The sequence below is a fragment of the Ctenocephalides felis genome, unplaced genomic scaffold, assembly GCF_003426905.1.
Source record: "Ctenocephalides felis isolate EL2017-DRISC unplaced genomic scaffold, ASM342690v1 CF-g0.4_SCAFFOLD_01170, whole genome shotgun sequence".
In the NCBI taxonomy this organism is placed as follows: Eukaryota; Metazoa; Arthropoda; class Insecta; order Siphonaptera; family Pulicidae; genus Ctenocephalides; species Ctenocephalides felis.
Window position 1 is genome coordinate 79,410,071 of NW_020537324.1, and position 19,544 is coordinate 79,429,614.

Sequence of the window (19,544 nt, forward strand, 5' to 3'; positions counted from 1 at the left end):
ATCGTGCCTTAAGGCAAATTGCTGGAACTTCCCGTACCGTAATGAAATATTAGAGAAATTCTAAACGTTTTCAAATATATTATTACAAATACTGTAACTTTCATTATTTTTTGCTACCTTGTTATATCTGAGCAAATCAAATGTAAATCATAAACCAATTTATCTCCAGAACATTAACAATCGTCATTTCATTTCGAATTCAATTTCAAAAAAATAGTTGCCTAATTTACACAAAATTGAAAAAAGTCACAGTCTAAACGCATTTGCAAACAATTCTGTGCGACATTTTCACTTATTTTGTGCTTAGCTTGGTGGCATTTTCACATTTTTCAATAGTTTTCACAAAAATGGAAAAGTGCTCCAGTACATAAACTGTCTAAACGTACTTGGGTAAACATTTGTACCAGAGTGGCGCTTAGACTGTGCTTAGCCTGGGTCATTTTTTGAATTTTTAATCCAAAATTACAAAAATATTTTTTGAAAAAAAATTAGAAAGAAAATTTTTTTTTAAAAGCAATTGTTTTGTCAATACAAGCAGAAAGTTTTTTAGATCATTCAAATCGGACGCTTAGTTCACTGAAAAACTGCCATTTTTGCACATTTATCTCCGTACCTCCGAAACGGCTAGACCTGCCTTTGCCAAAAACTAATCACCTCTTCTCTCAATCATTACAAATTGAATGTTTTTTAGATCATTCAAATCCGATGCTATGTTCTCTCAAAAACTCGATTTGTATTTTCTGCACTCTTAAAAAATATATTATAAAAACTATTGCATCATAATTTTTTCACTTCCCCAAGAAGTTTATATTTTCCCCAGAAAATTCGATGTGTAAACTTAATTTTAAAATATTATAGGCCTACGAAAATGAGTATAATTACTAACTAAGTTCTTTATTTATAGAATAATGAGCATAATGAGGACATATACAGTGTATTTTACTTAAAATACTCACTTTTTAATACAATATTTTTAATATACGATGTTGTGATAAATAAATTCAAATTAAATAATACAATTGCATATGAGTTTGTAAGAAGTTTCTAGTGAAAAATTAATAATTAAATTGATATATTTTAACTATATTTTTTATGTTATAAGAAACATAATATAATAGTTTTGGAAACTCCTTAATAAACTAATTATAAAATTAGTGATTTATGTTAAAGTCTTCAAATATGTGTGTGATATCAAAATTTTAATCTGTGTAATTGTTTAAATTTCTGTATAATTCAAATAATTTCTAAAATATAATTTGTTTTGTATTCAGTGAATAAAGGCTTTACATAAATATGAATTAAATATGTATGAATTATTATTTATAGTTAAGTATAATTTATGTTTATTAAAAAAGTTTTATAAATAGATTAATATTCAGAAGATTATATTTATTTATAGTAAAGATTAATTTAAATTACATTTATTAAAAAGTTTTGCAAATAGATTAACAATCAAAATGTTTTCCAAGACCTGCTCCGTATCTCCGTAACAGATGCATGTGCCTTTGCCAAAAATTAATCAGCACATCTCCCTATTAATAGGAATCGAATGTTTTTTAAACCATTCAAATCGGTTGATCCGTGCGCCCGAAAACGTGGACATACAAAACACTTATACACACACATCCATTTAGTTTCTGAGGTATGCCCCTTAAAAATGTTCAGAAACCTTCAAAACGTCGAGAAATGCAAAAATTTTCATTTTCGATTTTCGGCCCATTACTATAACTACCCTACGGGAAGTTTATAATAATTTAAACTATCTATTTACCCTCATTTCAGCGTGCAACGTCAAAAAGTCCACAGTCTCCAAACTATCCAAGAACGGCTCAGCCTCATCATCCTCCTCATCATCATCCTCTTCATCATCATTAACATCACTAGCATCACCGGTACTCAAAACACCACCGGCATCACACGACTCATCACCATCATCATCACCTTTATCATCATCCTCAGTCTTTTTCTCTCCGTCATCATCTTCCTCAGACTTCTGATGCTCCTTGTTATCATCGTTATCGCAACTTTTGGCCTTTTCATCGGACACGATTTTAGTTAACTTATTTTCTAGATGTTTGGCAATATCTTTGCTGGTGGTTGTGGTTTTATTTTTAGTCTTCTTCGGTGATGATAGTTTGCTGTCGTCTTCTGAACGCTTCTGGAGCCAGTCCAGGAGGAGAGAGGTGTCCATGGGACCACATAGTTGGAGAAACACTGCTCGTCTGTCGTGGTCGTAGTAACCGGTAATGTTGTACTAAAAAAACAATATGTAACTGGAGAATAAATTTGTCGAATAATAATAAAATAATTTTATATTCCAACCCATCAATTTCTAACTTAATTCAGAATATTATGATGTCGATTTTTATAATACATCGTCGTCCTTTTCCTCGCCAATATTATCAGAAATATCATTTTCTCAATCTAGAAAAGATTTTCAACAATGACTTACTTGGCTGTTCGGCGTCTTCGGATAATGTGACCCGTTCGGGGGCACACTCAAAGGTGCTCCTTTGTCGCCCCATGGTAATGCTCTTTGAGAAGATTTTCCGATTACTCCTATGACGGCCACTCGATCCGGGATTGAACTGATGGAGAAAAAAATATTATATATATATATATATATATATATATAGGGTGTTCCAGAACTCAACGTCAGAGCGAAACGAGGTGATAGTAAGGGCAGTAACTGTTCTAAAAAAACTGTCTCAAGCGCAAGTTGTTTGAAATTTTTAAGCATTTAAGCGCCACCTAGCTAAAATTTTGGTGAAATTATTGCGATTTACTTTTATCAACAGTGAAATAATATTTGTAGGACCACAGTTAAAAATATGCCAGCTTTTGATGAAACTTATCAACACACTTTAGTACATTTTTTAAAGGAGTGACTTCTCAACTCAGGACCGACTTAAAAAAAAATAAATTCATTATTCAACAAAATGCCTTAATTCTCTGAAATTTGGAGCAATTGTGTCATTATTTTTGACTGTGGTCCTAAAAATATTATTCACAGTTACGTGTAATGATTAAAATTATTAAAATTTAACCACAACAACAGAAAAATGGTCATAAGTTCACCAAAGCTCTAGGTTGCACTTAAAAGTTCATAATTTCCAAACCATGCGAGATAAATATTTTTTCTAATTTTTGACGTTGATTTCCGGGATACTCTGTATATGTATATTAGTCATTAATAATTTCAGAATATATTTTCGTATACAGAAAAATAAATAATTATGATATATTATATTATAAAAATTACCTTAATGTTGAAGGAAAATCAGGCAAGACGAATGTTTCGAACTTTGTCATGATGCTTCAAAATCTGTAACAAAAATTATAGTTCACAATTAATTATTTACAAAATATTAACAATTTCTACCGAATTTTGATGTCTATTCAAGTGTGACCCGTTCTTTTTACGCCAAGTCATACTCTTTCTAAGATTATTATAAAGACACACGTGGTAAAAAAACTTAAAAAGTGATATAAATATGTACTGAATTAAATTTCATACAAAAATAATATCATTTTTATACATATTTTCCTTTTAATTCTGTTAATTTTTTAGCATGATCTATCATCTTAGAAGACGTCCATTAATCACTTGATCGATTTTTTAGGTATTTTTGGTCAATATTTAAATACCCCCTCTATCCCATCAAAAATCGCGTGTATTTTTAGTTACGAACAATATTTTCGAATTTACGAAAAAATCGTAATATTTTTTCTAATGTGTTAGGTTTTAAAAACTCAGATTAAAAATAAATACAAGTTACATCTTACTAGACCCCCCGCGTGATGTTTCGTGATTTTTTGTCAAACCCCACTATTCCCTAAAAGTCTCACGTGATTAATAGACACCCGCCACTGCTTTCCTTAAATAACATAAAAAGCTAGAACTAAAAATTTGTAATTCACAGATTATAAACTTTCAAAACAAATTGCATCATATTATATGGTAAAGTAAGAGAAAATGCTTATCCGAGCATACATCTATTATTGAAGTAAAACTTCTTTAGGCGCGATATGGGTGTAAAAATTTTTAGGCGCGACACGGGTGTAAATCCGTACAAATGCAACGAAAATGCCAACGTGTAGTTGAACACTACGACGCCGTAAGCGCTGATGTCGCGAGTATCCACTCCCGTCATGTCATGCGTAAGTCGAGCGCTAAACCCTATATGAACTTGCATTAATTGAATCACGTTTTTTTTTTTACAAAAGAAGAGGTTGCTGTATTATGTCCTCATGGAATAAGACTTTTCTTAGAGAATAAATGTGCCATGGAATATAATAAATTTATATTGAATCTCGTTGAAGACAAAATAATATCTACTGCCACGGATATTTATGTAGGTTGCCATGCGACAGATCAACAATCATACATTCGTCAGCAGTTTCAAAAAAATCGGTTATTGATACCGGGGCTTTGCCGTATGAAATAATTTTAGTTCTGAATAAATTTTACATAATAACAACTAATATCGATGTAAGTGATGGCTTAGCTAATGGTTGTGTGGGAAAATTAGTGTACATAGAACGTGGCGATAATGATGAACTTCTACGTTTATGGTTTGAATTTCCCGGTAAGATAGGTAACAAAATTAGGAAGAAAGCTTCACATCATATTCAAACTCTTAATATCAGTAGGACAGCTGTGCCGATGCTCAGGAGATCTTATTATTATTGATGTTATATGATTATTAAAAGATGATTTTTAAAATTCAAATATGATGTTTTTTTTTATTTTTATCTTAATTGCCTACTCATACAATATTAAAAGTTTTACTTCAATCGCGTGTGATCCTTACGCGCACTCTTTTTTTTTTATTCTTATAAGGAGAATAAGTTTTTATAATGTTTTAATAACACGTGAAATTTAACACGTGAAATTATAAATTTCAAACAAAAATAATAAAAAAATATTATACATGAATTAGAAATTGAACTCCGGAGCAAAAATTAGAATTTCACGACGATAGCCACTAGGCCAATCTGCTATTGATAAGGAAAAGCATTGCAAGGTATGCATGCCGCGCGCTGCCACAAACTTTAATTAATTTTTATATTTAAACCGCTTTTCATAGGCATCTAATATTTTACCACGGTCAGTTTGGGCATCAAATCTACCATTGTGCCAAGATTCATTAAAATCCGAGACGAGCAACGCGCGGGTTCTCCTTATTAGCAATTTGTACCCATCATTATAAACCCATATATCAACATGTCCACCACCTGATGGTAATCCAGGTGTACAACATCTCACATCTCACAACTCACACTTTGCATCTACATAGAACATTCATCCCCTTTTCCTTTCTCACAAAGAGGCATTAAGGACAGCATTGCGGTCGCGAACAGCCACTCGCACCTCGTTTCCACCGATCTCGTGGGGGTCGTTTAATAGACGAGAATAAGGGTAGGGGCATATGAACATAATTCGATAGATGGTTGTTGATATGTCGTATGTGCTGTGATCATAGACATTACACTATATGGACAAACATAGAAGGGACTGTGACGTCACTGTGATTTAATCAATCAGGAAAGTTTGCGATTGTCGGCAACGTTCGCTCAGCAAGTGACGTTACAGTAAAGGGCTTCATCTATGGCAATTAGGGAATGCAATACCGATAAAAAAAATTAATACCGGTATTTTTTATTATCTTAAACAAACGCAAACAAAATTGAAAGTTACAAGTACAGCTATAGAAAAAATGTATATACAACTACAACTATATTCAACTAAACAATAAAAACAATAAAATAAAACAATAATAATAAGTTTATTTTTTAAAAAATAATTTAATAAAATTATATTCAGTTAAATTAATTCATTTATTCATTATCACTATCGAGTATAATGAGAACTTCTTACCAAAAACAAACTTATAAGTAAGAAAGTCCAAAAACTCATAAAAGATCATATTACATTATTATAATAAACTGTATTGTCTGTATCCGATGTGTTAAATTAGCATAATCTCCAATATTTTAAAAAAATAATTTTCTACACTAATTTAATATCGGATAGTTTGTCAAGATAAATAATAAGTTACTATAATTATTGAGTATTGTTATTTAAAACAATGTGATGCTTCTATAGTATTTTCAAACTGCGAAACGTTTTTAAAAAATTATATTTTATAATTGTAATAAGAAGCAAAAATATTTAGTAATTATCATAATTATTATGTATAGTTAGAAAAAAATAAAGACTACGCCGAGATAATCTGTATGATATAAAATATTTTGGCGCAAATATCACTTAATAAACCGTTCCATTTTTACATAAGATGAAACAAACATTATTATCTATCAGTCCAATTCTATTTATTGTAACACGATATGAAGTCCTTTGGAAAGCAATAAATATTCAGTTTAATGACGAGTTGAGATAATATTTGACATTTGTTTATCCTATAGAATCACTTGAAGATATAGCTGTTTATGCGATTATGGAATTTAAAGATAAATTTGTTCCGAGAAATTTACATTTTAGTGTATTATGTATCAAACAGCGCTTACGTAAAATTACCGAAAATATGCTAATTACTACCGATATGCTTATATGGAAGAGTAGTACAGCTTTTTAATCTACTCCCACTATATATTAGGAAATTGAATAATCGTCAATTTCATAATACTATTGTTAAATTTTTAAAAGCTCAAAGTTTCTACGATACTTCTGAGTTTGCCAATTTCGATATCAAACATTATTTTGATAATGAAATGCCTACTGATAATAATTGATACTTTTTTTTTCCAACAGTTACAATTATGTTTTTCATTTTCCATATTTTTTCTTAATTTTTATTCTAAATTATTTTAACATTTTTCTACTTTAAGTATTTTATCATTACAATTATTTTCATATTATATATTCTTTTTTTATACTGCTCTTAATTATTATTTTCCAGACATGGGACTTAAATTCAAATTGCATAAAGGATATTTAAAGGATTTTTTGTTACCATAAGAAGAATCTCAAGATCTACAAGCCCTAATTAAACTATTTGAATTTTATAACATTTTTTTCTTCAAGTTATTGTATTAGATATTACTAATGTTAGGCTTAATATTGTTTAATAGTTGTATTTTACTGTAATTAATTCAATTAAGATAATTTATTTTTTGTAATTATTAAATTTAATCCTGTATCCGTAATATAAATATAAATATAAATATAAATATTGTATATTGGGATACTGAATGGGATGTTTCACTCGATGATGCATCCAATACAACAATCAATCACGAAAGATACAAGCGATATTTTGATAACTAGATGTAACAGAGGGATCGATGCTACTGAATCATACCGTTAAAATGTCATGTATTTGCTGTGCATTCAGGCGTTTTACACATAAAATGCAACGTCACTCGTATGTTACGAACCTGAGTCAGAAAAGCCCTATTATCTAAGATCGTTTATTTAAAATTTGTGCGGTTTCTAAGTTAGGTTTTCTATCTGACAACCGTGGCCTTACCATAACATGGCCTTACCATAACATTTTTCTGCTATGCGGCAGAATCGGCCCCAGAATCGCATTTTTGTTTGGTTTTTAATTTTAGTTACAACATTACAAAATTAGTATTTTTTAAGTTCCCGTATGGTAGTTATAGTAATGGGCCGCAAATCGAAAACGAAATTTTTGAATTAATGATAACTCGACGTTTTGAAGGTTTCTGAACATTTTTAAGAGGCATACCACAGAAAAAATGGATGTGTGTGTGTATGTCCGCATTTTTTCGTCCACGTTTTTGGGCGTACAGATCAAGCGATTTGAATGGTTCAAAAAACATTCGATTCCTATTGATAGGGAGATGTGATGATTAGTTTTTAACAAAGGCAGGTCCAGCTGTTTCGAAGATACGGAGCAAAAAGTGCAGAAAATAGAAATCGAGTTTTTGAGAGAACGGATCATATGATTTGTATGATCTAAAAAACATTCAATTCGTAATGACAGGGAGAAGAGGTGATTAGTTTTTGGCAAAGACAGGTCCCGCCATTTCGAAGATACAGAACTAAATGTTAAAAAAATGGCAGTTTTTGAGAGAACTAAGAGTCCGATTTAAATGATTCAAAGAACTTTCTGCTTGTTTCAACAAAATAATTACTTTTGGAAAAAAAAATTGTTTATAATTTTTTTTTCCAAAAATATTTTTGTAATTTTGAATTTAAAGAAATTCAAAAAATGACCCAGACTAAGCACAGTCTAAGCGCCACCTCATTGCACTCTGGTGCAAATGTTTACTCAAGTGCCAATTTTGTGAAAACTATTGAAAAATGTGAAACTGCCGCCAAGCTAAGCACAGTATAAGTGAAAATGTCGCACAGAATTATTTGCAAATGCGTTTAGACTCTACGGGAGCACTTTTTCAATTTTGTGTAAATTAGGCAACTATTTTTTTTTTGAAATTGAATTCAAAATGAAATGACGATTGTTAATGTTCTGGAGATAAATTGATTTATTTATAATTTACATTTGATTTGCTCAGATATAACAATAAGATAATGTAATAAATAATGAAAGTTACACAGTATTTGTAATAATATATTTGAAAACGTTTAAAATTTCTCGAATATTTCATTACGGTACGGTAAGTTCCAGCAATTTGCCTTAAGGCACGATGCCATACACCACTAGTTTTAAGTTTTACTTTTACCGGTGTGGTCGAACCCTTACAAGAGAGTAGGTGTCAGAAGAGGGTAGAGAGAGCGATCGTTAGCGGCAAAAGAGAAATAGAGAGATCGGGAAAGTGCGAGATAGAGAGAAGAGAGAGAGATCGGATCGTCGTCGTCGGTCTGATTGTGAGATGTTAATCGCGTCGGCGACACGCGACGCCACTCGCTCTAATGAGCCACGGAACGATGAGGGGCTCCTCTTCTTGGGGCACCCTCAAAAGAGTAGGAGGATGGACTCCCATTTAGTATGGACTCCCATTTAGTAAATTCGAATGAAGGATTTGATAAAATGTGCAGTTTTTTCACTAATTACATGATTGGAAAATTGAAAATTGATTCTCTTGAATTCCTCGATTAATTATAGAAATATCTTCGTCATTAGTCCAAAAACTATATGTGTAAGAAAAAGAAGTTGTGATGTAAGTCATTTAGTTGCACAACTAATGTAACCGCCATAAAAATATGTGATTTTTGGGAATTTATATTGAAAAAACTACTTTATCAATCATTTCAAAATTTTAGGAATATATTTATACATGTTTTAAGAATACATAGTAAAATTTTTGAAGAAAAAAATTAAATATTTTTTAAGTTATCGTCGATCTCCAACGGCGCGACAAATAAGGCCCTTCACTGCTGCAGTGATTCCGGCCTTCTACGTGGATGAAATTTAAAAAAAAATTCTCGTTAAACTAGATAATATTGTCTGTAAAATGAACTACGATAAAGAAAGAAATCAAAAATTGACAAAATGACGGCGTTTTTTTTAAACAAGTCGAATTTTACCCAAAATTTTGGTCGTTTTTGAGCTGCCAAAATTCGATTTTTGATCCGATCAAAAAATCGATAGTTCATTTTACGGAGAATATCGAATAACATGTAGTCGAATAATACAAATTTTAACTTCTCGTAGTTAAAATAATAGGCCAAAAATCGAAAATAAAATATCTTGCATCTTCACGTTTTGAAGGCGTATGGATAGACCGATTTTAAAAAAAGCAATCGATTTCTATTAGTAAGGAGATGTGCTGATTAGTTTTTGGCAAAGGCAGATCCAGCCGTTTCGGAGACACCGAACTAAATATGCATAAATAGCAGTTTTTGAGAGAACTAAGCATACGATTTGAATGATCTAAAAAACATTCAGTTCGTAATGGTGGGGAGTAGTGGTTATTAGTTTTTGGCAAAGGTAGATCCAGCCGTTTCGGAGACACCGAGCTAAATATGGAAAAACGTCAGTTTTTGAGAGAACTAAGCATCCGATTTGAATAATTCTGAAAACTTTCTGCTTGTGTTGACAAAACAATGGAAAAACATATTATTATTTTTTTTAAATTTTTTTGTAATCGAAAATAATTCAGATTATAATTTTAATTCTGGCTAAAGTTCTAAAGCTCAATTATATACTTTAAATAAATAATTTTAACTTTGTAATTCAGTTTATATATTCCTTATAAATATTAGACAATGTTTCAATATTTATAATAATCTATTTGAAAACATTTTATATTCCTCAAATATTTCGTTACGGTATTGGAAGTTCTAGCAATTTGCCTTAAGGCACAATGCCATACACCACTACCTAATTAAAATTTCAACTAGTGAGGCGCCTTAAGGCAAATTGCTGGAACTTCCCGTATCAAATTTTTTTTTAAAGATTAACATTTTTGAAAAAAAAATTACTCTGAAAAAAATAGATTTTTAAGAAACTAACTAACTTATTGAAGAAAAATTTATTTTGAACTATTTTGGAAATTTTCAACTTTTTTTCCAAGCAATCGTACTGCTTTTTGCCCCGTATCTTCGGAACTGCTAGACCTGCCTTTGCCAAAAACTAATCAGCACGTCTCCTTATCAATACAAATCGAATGTTTTTTGAATTATTCAAATCGGTTGATAGGTGCTCCCGAAATCGTCGACGAAAATTTGTATCCGCACACACACACATACACGCACATACACACACACATACACGCACACACACACACACACACATACATCCATTTTTTCTCAGGTATGACAAAATGTTCAGAAACCTTTGAAACGTAAAGATATATAAAAATTTTCATTTTCGATTTTCGGCACAACACTATAACTTACCCTACAAAGTTAATAATGAGGTACGTAATGATATTTTGATAAGTCTGATTACAACAAAACAATCGTATAAACTATTTTCATCAAATCTTCGAATTCGAATCCAGCAACCTATCTAATTACCGACAATTACAACATATCCATCCATCCGCAACTCCGTGCACTAACTTCCAACTATAACACAAATCCTCAGTCATCCACTTCAACACTTTGACACTTCAGCAGCACTACACTAGCCTCTCGGTCTCGTTCTATCATCCTCGAAATCACATCTTTCGTCTTTCTTACTCGCGCTGATTGCCAACAGCAGACTTGTCACTGCTACCGAACGAGTAGGGGAATGGTGTATGGTGTATGGTGGATGGTGTCTGGCCATCCCCGTTTACCCCACTCGCCTACTTTTAGCCCCAAGAGTGGGTTGGTGGGTGCTGGCGTAATTTCCACAGCGCGACGACGGTGTCGTTTGTTCGCGCTCTGCCAGGCGTCAACTCGACTGACTGGCGAGGGAAAAGAATTTGACCTCGGCGGCGGTCGCCGGGAAAAATGGTAAAAGATAATCGGATGACACTACAGGATTGTATAAGATATATAAATAACACACATTGAGTGTGGTCTGGTGTGCTTTGAAGAATTAAAATAAAATTGTTTGATAACTATTTCACAGTGGGATAAATGTTATGAATATAAGAATATAATATCCATTGGATAAACATATAAACAATTTTATTGATATCAAAATTTTATGATAAGATAAAATGACAAATCATATTGTTTTTCCACAATGTCTAGCCTGCTTGATTCCCCACACACTCCCTGCCTAGTGTTGACCACACAGTTTAAAAAATACAGGGAAAACACGTTATAAATATATAGTAGTGCAGTAAACGGAGCGTTTTAGGTCTGAATTTTTTTACTGTGCTCCGAATTGAATGAAATTACGGAATTAGGTCCATCTTACCCTCAAGTTCAAAAGTGAAAACAATTCGGGTTGCGCCATCATCCTCCGGGGGAGTGACACCCCTTCTAAATTGTGTAATTAAATTTTTTCAAAATAACGTCGGAATTCGATAGAAGAACTAATTATAAGAAAAAAATGTCTTATATAGTTTTTCAAAAAAAATTAATAATTTTCAAGTTACTGGCCACTGAAGATTCATATATTTTTGGCGTTTTTCTTCGTTTTTTTGCAAGTATCTCCTAAAATATACATTTTAACAAAAATCATGTAATGAACAAAATAATGTCAATAAAAATCTTAATAAATCGGTATTACATAAAGTGTTCTACGAAAAATATTAAGCAAGGTTTGAAAGAGCAAAGTCGTTTTTTATTTTGTTCAAGATTTAATTGTTGTATTTAAAGCCATCTAGTGGCGAGGTTTTACATTTTATGCATTTCGGTGAAATTGGGTTTTATAGTACTCAACATAAGCTTTAAAATGAGTGCTATTACAAGTTTTTTTGCGTGTAAAATGAGTGAGCTCTCATTGCAAATAAGAAGCATATACGAAGTTTTTTTTCTTTTAAATCATATGGTTTAATGAGCGCCATTTCCACCAGAATTTCCACCAGAATATATGAAAAACTATATGAGACATTTTTTTCTTATAATTAGTTCTTCTATCGATTTCCGAATTTATTTTGAAAAAATGTAATTACACAATTGAGAAAAGGTGTCATCCCCCCTAACCCGTATTGTTTTCACTTTTGAACTCGAGGGTAAGATGAACCTAATTCCAAAATTTCATTCAATTCGGAGCACAGTAAAAAAATTCAGAGGTTATACCCTTTTTTCCTCTCCGTTTACTGCACTAATAGTGGGAAAGCAGATTATAGCAGTGTTGTGGTACTGGTCAATTAGATATTCATCATTAGATATATTCATGGAATAAATGACAGTTCGTCGGCAGATCCTCCGTATGGTCAGTAATTCGACCTTCCCTCATCTTCATACTCTGCATATAGTTCTGAATATAAATCACTTGGTAAATTTCCTGAACCTCGATGTCTTAGTAAACTTCGAAGATTCCGCCACGATCAACTGTATTTATTTTAATTTTTATAATATTTTGGGTAAATAGACGGCGATCTGCAAGAATATGGATTTTCGCAATGATTATAATAAACTTTTCGACTTCTGTAGCCCTTTGGATCAATCAACGGATTCTGAAATCGGATGCGATTCGAAGGAGAGCGTATTAATGAGTCATTAACTTGACAAGATGCAGTTTCAAAGTCTTCTGCATCAAAAGACGATTTGGCGAGTTAACGGACAAGGAGAGATTGAATTGCGATTCCCATGAACCATTTGATAGTGAATTCAATTCATGACCCAAGGTCTAGACTCAGAATTAATTTTTGTGTCAGCAATAAACACTGAGGTCTGGGTATACAAAATGGGTATTCCAACGGAAGTCCGGTGTCAGGTAGTAAATACGTTAACTACAATGAACCGAAGACTGGACGTACCTTAAAAGTAGTCAAGGAAGACCAGTGATTATGCATCAAAATCTATATTTTTTAAATCCCCAAATAATGCTCCTTCTCTGTCTTCATCTCAAACGTCGTAGGTCACCAGTGTGGAAAAGAATATGAATATAATAATATAAAAACCATTGGATAAAAATATAAACAATTTATTGATATCAAAATTTTATGATAAAATAAAAAAAAAATCATTTTGTTTTTCCACAATGTCTAGCCTGCTTGATTCCCCACACAGTAAAATTATAATTCTATTAAAAATATAAACTTATGTCCTTAAGTTTAATATTAAATTTGTAGTGTTTTACTGACAATAAATATTTATTGAAAGTATTTATGAAAGTCTGTTAGTTTTATATGAATACAAAGCTTCAGAAGTGTTATAAATCACGTATTAACTTTTAATTTTTATTAAAACTCTGTTTTTTTATTACAACCATTTTCCAAAAATATTTCTATTCCGCCATCATCCACAGTGATACTGCGAAATTAAGTGCACGCCCGCATCAAATGACCAGTAGTCGTACTATGCTCTCCATTAACACTCTCTCACCCTTTCTAATCCGTCGAATTACGAGTTAAAAGTTATCTTCGTCCCTCTCACACACTCTGACCGTATCACTAATGCGAGGGTTGCTCTTGGAAAGAATTATGAGAGCCAGTGAGGAGTGCCTTGTCGCCAACGGATTGTGGGAAAAATACACATTGGGATAAAAGTCATTGTTTTAATACCTTATACGTGATAAAAGTCATTGTTTTAAGTTATTTATTTATTTATTTATTTATTCATAAGCAAGCCGTAATCAATAACAATAGATATTATTTCAGGTTCTTGTCAAGCTTATTCATAGTTAATATTAAAAGGATAGTCATTCAGTTACAAAACCAAATGGAAGTTTCTCTATTGCCAAGTCATATTTTCCAACAATCTTCTTCATTTCTGTTATTTTATGTTTGTGAAGTAAAAAAATATATTACCAATGCACTTAATAGATAAAATAGAATATAGTTTAAAGAAACTATTTAAGAAGCTGATAAACATACAGTTGATAATCATGTTGCGATCTCCTTGTTCGATTCGAATTCTTGTCTCTTCTCAAGTGTCACTTGCACGTCAAACGACAACAATAGTCGACAGTAGACGTCGTTGACGTATAAATCGCACGCACGTCGCTCCACCGCCGGCGGGGATAAGTTAAGGGTGCGAACGCATAGACGAACGTTTACAAATTTATTTATTTATTCATAAGCAAGCCGTAATCAATAATAATAGATATTATTTCAGGCTCTTGTCAAGCTTATTCATAATTAATATTAAACGGATAGTAATTTTATAATAATCATAATAGCTGCACAAATTTCGCTTCTGAAAAAAAGAGCTGAAAAAAGCGTTCGAACATTAAATACAATGTTCATCATCAAGTTCATCATATTAAAGTCTATTTGACCACCAGTCAAGCTCAAAATTTTTGCACAAGGTTGAATGTTATACTCATTTAAAACCGTAAAAAATTTAAATTAATAAAATTGCAATAAAGAAAAACATGATTGTACAGGTGATCAAATGGTCAGACTACATAGATAAAGGATAATGATTATGCACGAAAATAGTTATTGAAATTAAATTGAGAAAATTCAGTAATGTAATAAAAAGCTAATTCTTTAAAAAGTTTAACTAGGAAAGCATGAAATTTTTTGCTGTCTAAGTTTTGGATATTGAGTGGAAGTTTATTCATAAGCTGAATACCTAGACCGTCGATCGTATTGAAAGAGCTGGCTAATTTATATGTGCCCGCCTTAATAAGTTTGTATCTAGTGTTGTAATTTGAGGAGGACGAAGCCATATCAAAAAGTTTCGAATTATTTTTGATGAAAGATAATGTTACCAGCAGAAAAATGCATGAGACAGTTAGAATATTGTGTTTTTTAAATATGGGTCTGCAGGAGGCTTTACTGGGCAAGGAAAAAATTATTCGAATAGCTCTTTTCTGAAGCTTAAATATTTTAATTAATTCGGATGAAAAACCTCAGAATTGGATGCCGTATGAAACGTGAGAATAAAAGTTGCTATAATAAACTGAAAGTAAGCAATTTAAACCGAGTTTGGGATTTAGAAAAAAATATCAATTTTTGCGAGCCAGACTCTTTAGTTTGAACTTCACATTCGCATTCAACAATGTTAATAGATAATAATTAACATTAAGGTGAAGACGTAAATTTTTGCCAAAGATTCTATTTGCCAACTGAACTGCTGTTGAACTGCCTGACACCAAAATTGGAAAAAGTATGTTTATGTCTATGTGTATGTGAGTCAAAACTTAAGACAAAACGTCACTTACTTGGTTTCACTTGGTTATCAATAAGCATGGCAAAACAAAAAACACGAAAAATCAAATCCATATTCAGGCAGAAATGCTATCAATAATATGCAAGATACAGGGTATAAAAGCAGAACTATTACAGATGTGTGAAATGTGGTATCACCGCATCAAAAACTAGTTGGTTTGGTATTTAGCCTTGAGGCAAGTTACATGAACTTCCCGATATGTGTAAATAATCGGCGTAATAAACAAATTAATTTATGGGTGACTAGAAGTATTCCGAGTGGATTTATTACACATAATTGAGAACGAACAAACTCGTTAACTCGGAGTATTTCTAAAACAAATTTTCAAAAATCAACAATTTTTATAATTGAACCAGTTTTTCGTAAGACGTTAATGTTCATTAAGACCAAGTACTCTATCGTTATACCAAGTAAATTGTCTAATTTTAATTTTAACAAACGTCAAAAAAACTACTCATTTCTCAAACTTCGATGAATTTTTAAAATTAAACTACTTTTCGTAAGGCCGTAATATTTCAGTAAGTTCTATAAGATTAAGACCATGATATATATCGCCAAAAAATTCCATAAAAATCCGATTCCATAAATATCGGCTTCAATTTTTTTCAATAGTTAATTACAAGAAAACGGCTCGGTAGATTTTCACCTAAAACTAATCAGTATTATTCCCAACTAATATCTTTCGAACAGTTTTTGATTTTTTAAAATCGATTCGATAGGATGAGCTTAAATGTGGACGAAAAGTTCAACACTTTTTCCAAACTTCAAGAAACGGCTCGGCAGATCGTCCCACAAAACTGACAAACTATAGTGCTCATTGAGATACATAAAATGACTTTTCAATTTCTGAAATCGGTTCAGGCGTTTTTGAGAAAATGTCAATCAAAGGTCTAATTTTGACAAATGCCAAAAAACCCATGCTAATTTTTGCAAACTTTGCCGAATTTTTCAAGCTAAACCAGTTGTCGTAGGGCCGTAATATTTTACGTAATTTTCACACATAAATGTTGGTCTCATTCGATTCAGAATGGCTTGAAACGTCGGGAAAACATAAATTAGCTAATCGGATTTTTTGATGAAACATAAACTTCTCCTTCGGGAAGTTAAAAAAGTTTGTGTATATGTATGTGAGTCAAAACTTAAGGCAAATGCTACTTACAACTTGTTCACTTGGTTATTAATAACACATTGCAAAACAGAAAAAAAACACAAAAAATCAAATCCATATTGAGATAGCCGTCAATAATAATGCAAGGGTACAGTGCACAAAAGCAGAAGTATTACAGATGTGTGAAATGTGGTCTCACCGCATCAAAAATAATAATAATCTGACAAGTAGAATAGTGCCCAAAATCTCTTTTCCATGTGTCCATTCCCTAAAGGTCTCCCTGGATGAGTCAACCGACACTTCCCCAGTGCGTGCCTCGTTCGTGCCACGGACGAGATGATGTAACGAGCGCCTCGTACAATGGGGGCAACTATTACGCCCCACTTGGGGACTATGCTGTTCTGCTCTGCTCTTTATTCCCCCCGTAGGGATTGCCAGAGTACACGTGGAGAAAAAGAGAGAGAGATTAAGAGGGATGTTGAGTTGGGTAGATGGTACGATTATCGTAGGTACGGGGGGTTGGTAGCGAAACACGAACCGACAAGCGTTAAACGGCGGAGAACTTGATTTGATGCGTGCGTATGAATTGACAGGAGCGAGGGTGGTGATGATGTACAGTGAGGATGTCGTTGAGGGTTGATATATGCATTTATTAGATATAAACTCACACAAACACTATTTTCATACACAACACATACTATTTTCATAATCCTGGTGTCAAATGATTCACAACTGCGCTTGAACAATCCTAATCAAAATCTCTGCCGAAAGATGTGCACGTTATTTTTGGTGTTTGGTAGGTTCTACTGATTACAGATATAAACAGTATGTTTATAGGATATCTAATGAAATCACATTGAATATCTATTATTAACTTCCCGAAGGAGAAGATTATGTTTTTCATCAAAAAATCAGAATTGCTAATTTTATGTTTTCTCGGACGTTTCAAGCCATTCTGACTCGAATGAGACCAAATTTGGAAAAAGTATGTGTGTGTGCGTGAAAAGATTTTTTGCCGTAAATCGACGTTTTCTCCAAAACGGCTGGACCGATTTCAAAAATTTAAAAGCCATTCGATGTATCTCGATGAGGACTAGCGTTTCTGAGTTTTTGTGTGACGATCGGTCGGGCCGCTTCTTTGTACATCGCAGAAAAGTGAAAAAATTTTCGTCCACGTTTTAGTCCGCAATTCTAAATCAATTTTGACAAATTCAAAAATCGTTCGAAAGATATTGGTTGGGAATCGACCTGATTAGTTTTTGGTAAAGATTGGCCGGGCCGTTTTTCTTGTAATAAGGTGTTAAAAAAATTTTTTTGCGACGATTTGCATGATTTTTTTTTGACGGTAGATACCATAGTCTTATAGATCATACTAGAAAATTACGGTCCTACGACAAGTCGTTTATTTTAAAAAATCATCAAAGTTTGCAAAAGTTAGTGTCGTTTTTTTGGCGTTTGTCAAGTTATAATTTTTTATCGACGTTTGCTCAAAAACGCCTAAAGCGATTTTAAAAATTTAAACCAATCTATTACTTTGAGGTGAATTATTTTTTTCTCAGTTTTGTGCAGCGATCGGCCGAGCCATTTCTTTGTAATTTGGCAAAATGTGTTAAACTTTTCGTCTATATTTAAGCTCATACTACCGAATCGATTTTCAAAATGAAAAACTGTTCGAAAGATATAATTTGAGAATGATACTGATTAGTTTTAGTTGAAAATCTATCGAGCCGTTTTCTTGTAATAACTGTTGAAAAAAAATTAATCCGATTTTTATGGATTTTTTTTGGCGATATATATCCTGGCTGTCTTATAAAACTTACTGAAAATTTACGGCCTTACGATAAAATTTCATCAAAGTTTGACAAAATGAGTAGTTTTTTGACGTTTATTAAAATTAAAATTAGACGATTTACTTACAGTATAAAGATAAAGTGTTCGTTCGTTTTCAATTATGTGTAATAAATCCACTCGGAATACTTTTAATCACTCATAAATTAATTTATTTTTATTGATTAAGTCGATTATTTACACATATCGGACAGTTCATGTAACTTGCCTCAAGGCTAAATACTTTTATTTATGATTTTATTTTCTAAATAAGCAGTTGAAATAAATTTTACCTAAATAGCTGGACATCAGTTCTTATGGATCGTGTTGATTATGTATATTGTATACGTATCGAGAAGTTAATGTAACTTGCCTTAAAGCAAAATGCTACTGGCAACTAGTGTTGTGCCATTCAGCGTGAAAACGCGTATATTTATTAAATATTATCACTGAGGAAGTTTAGAATTATATAAAGGAAACACCAACAACTATATATCAAGAACGTTGAATTTTATTTAATAATATTAGATACTTTGTAACTCGTAAGACAAAGATTATATGTGTTTTTATTCTGAGATGTTATCTTCAAGGCGCTGCCAGTGGAAAGAGGCCGAAATCCACATCGTCCTCGATCGCTCGAGGGATCGCAAGTCGTCGGAAGTCTTCGGGTTTTTGTGTGTTACCTCCGTCTAGCGTCATAGGCACAGAGTTGCGAATATATTTTCAAAAATTGGCGCGACACATTGATCAACTTTTGTTGATTATTTTTTAATTACTCGAATTTTGAATTGCGGTACAGGAGTTCCAGCAATTTGCCTTAAGGCACGATGCCCTAATTGCCTTAAGACAGAATTCCACTTACGGCTAGTTTCATTTCAACCCATTCCAACAAATGCCAAAGCAAGTCTGCAAAGCGCGACACGACGACGGAGTATCGATGCCGAAGGAAGCATATATCTAGAGATCTGGCTCGTTATCGTCTCGCGCTTC

At 32.4% G+C, this 19,544-nt stretch overlaps 1 protein-coding gene across 1 annotated transcript in view; it reads right to left on the reverse strand.

The window, feature by feature from the left end:
- Window positions 1-1,759: 1,759 nt before the first annotated feature.
- LOC113367720 (nucleolar transcription factor 1-like) overlaps window positions 1,760-19,544 on the reverse strand; it is an 89,848-nt gene continuing 72,063 nt past the window's right edge. The window contains exons 2-4 of the mRNA XM_026609300.1: window positions 3,263-3,325; window positions 2,453-2,588; window positions 1,760-2,254 (exon numbers count right to left, since the gene is read on the reverse strand). Of these exons, the coding sequence (XP_026465085.1) occupies window positions 1,760-2,254; window positions 2,453-2,588; window positions 3,263-3,312 (681 nt within the window). The 5' untranslated portion in view covers window positions 3,313-3,325. The remainder of the gene's footprint in view (window positions 2,255-2,452; window positions 2,589-3,262; window positions 3,326-19,544) is intronic.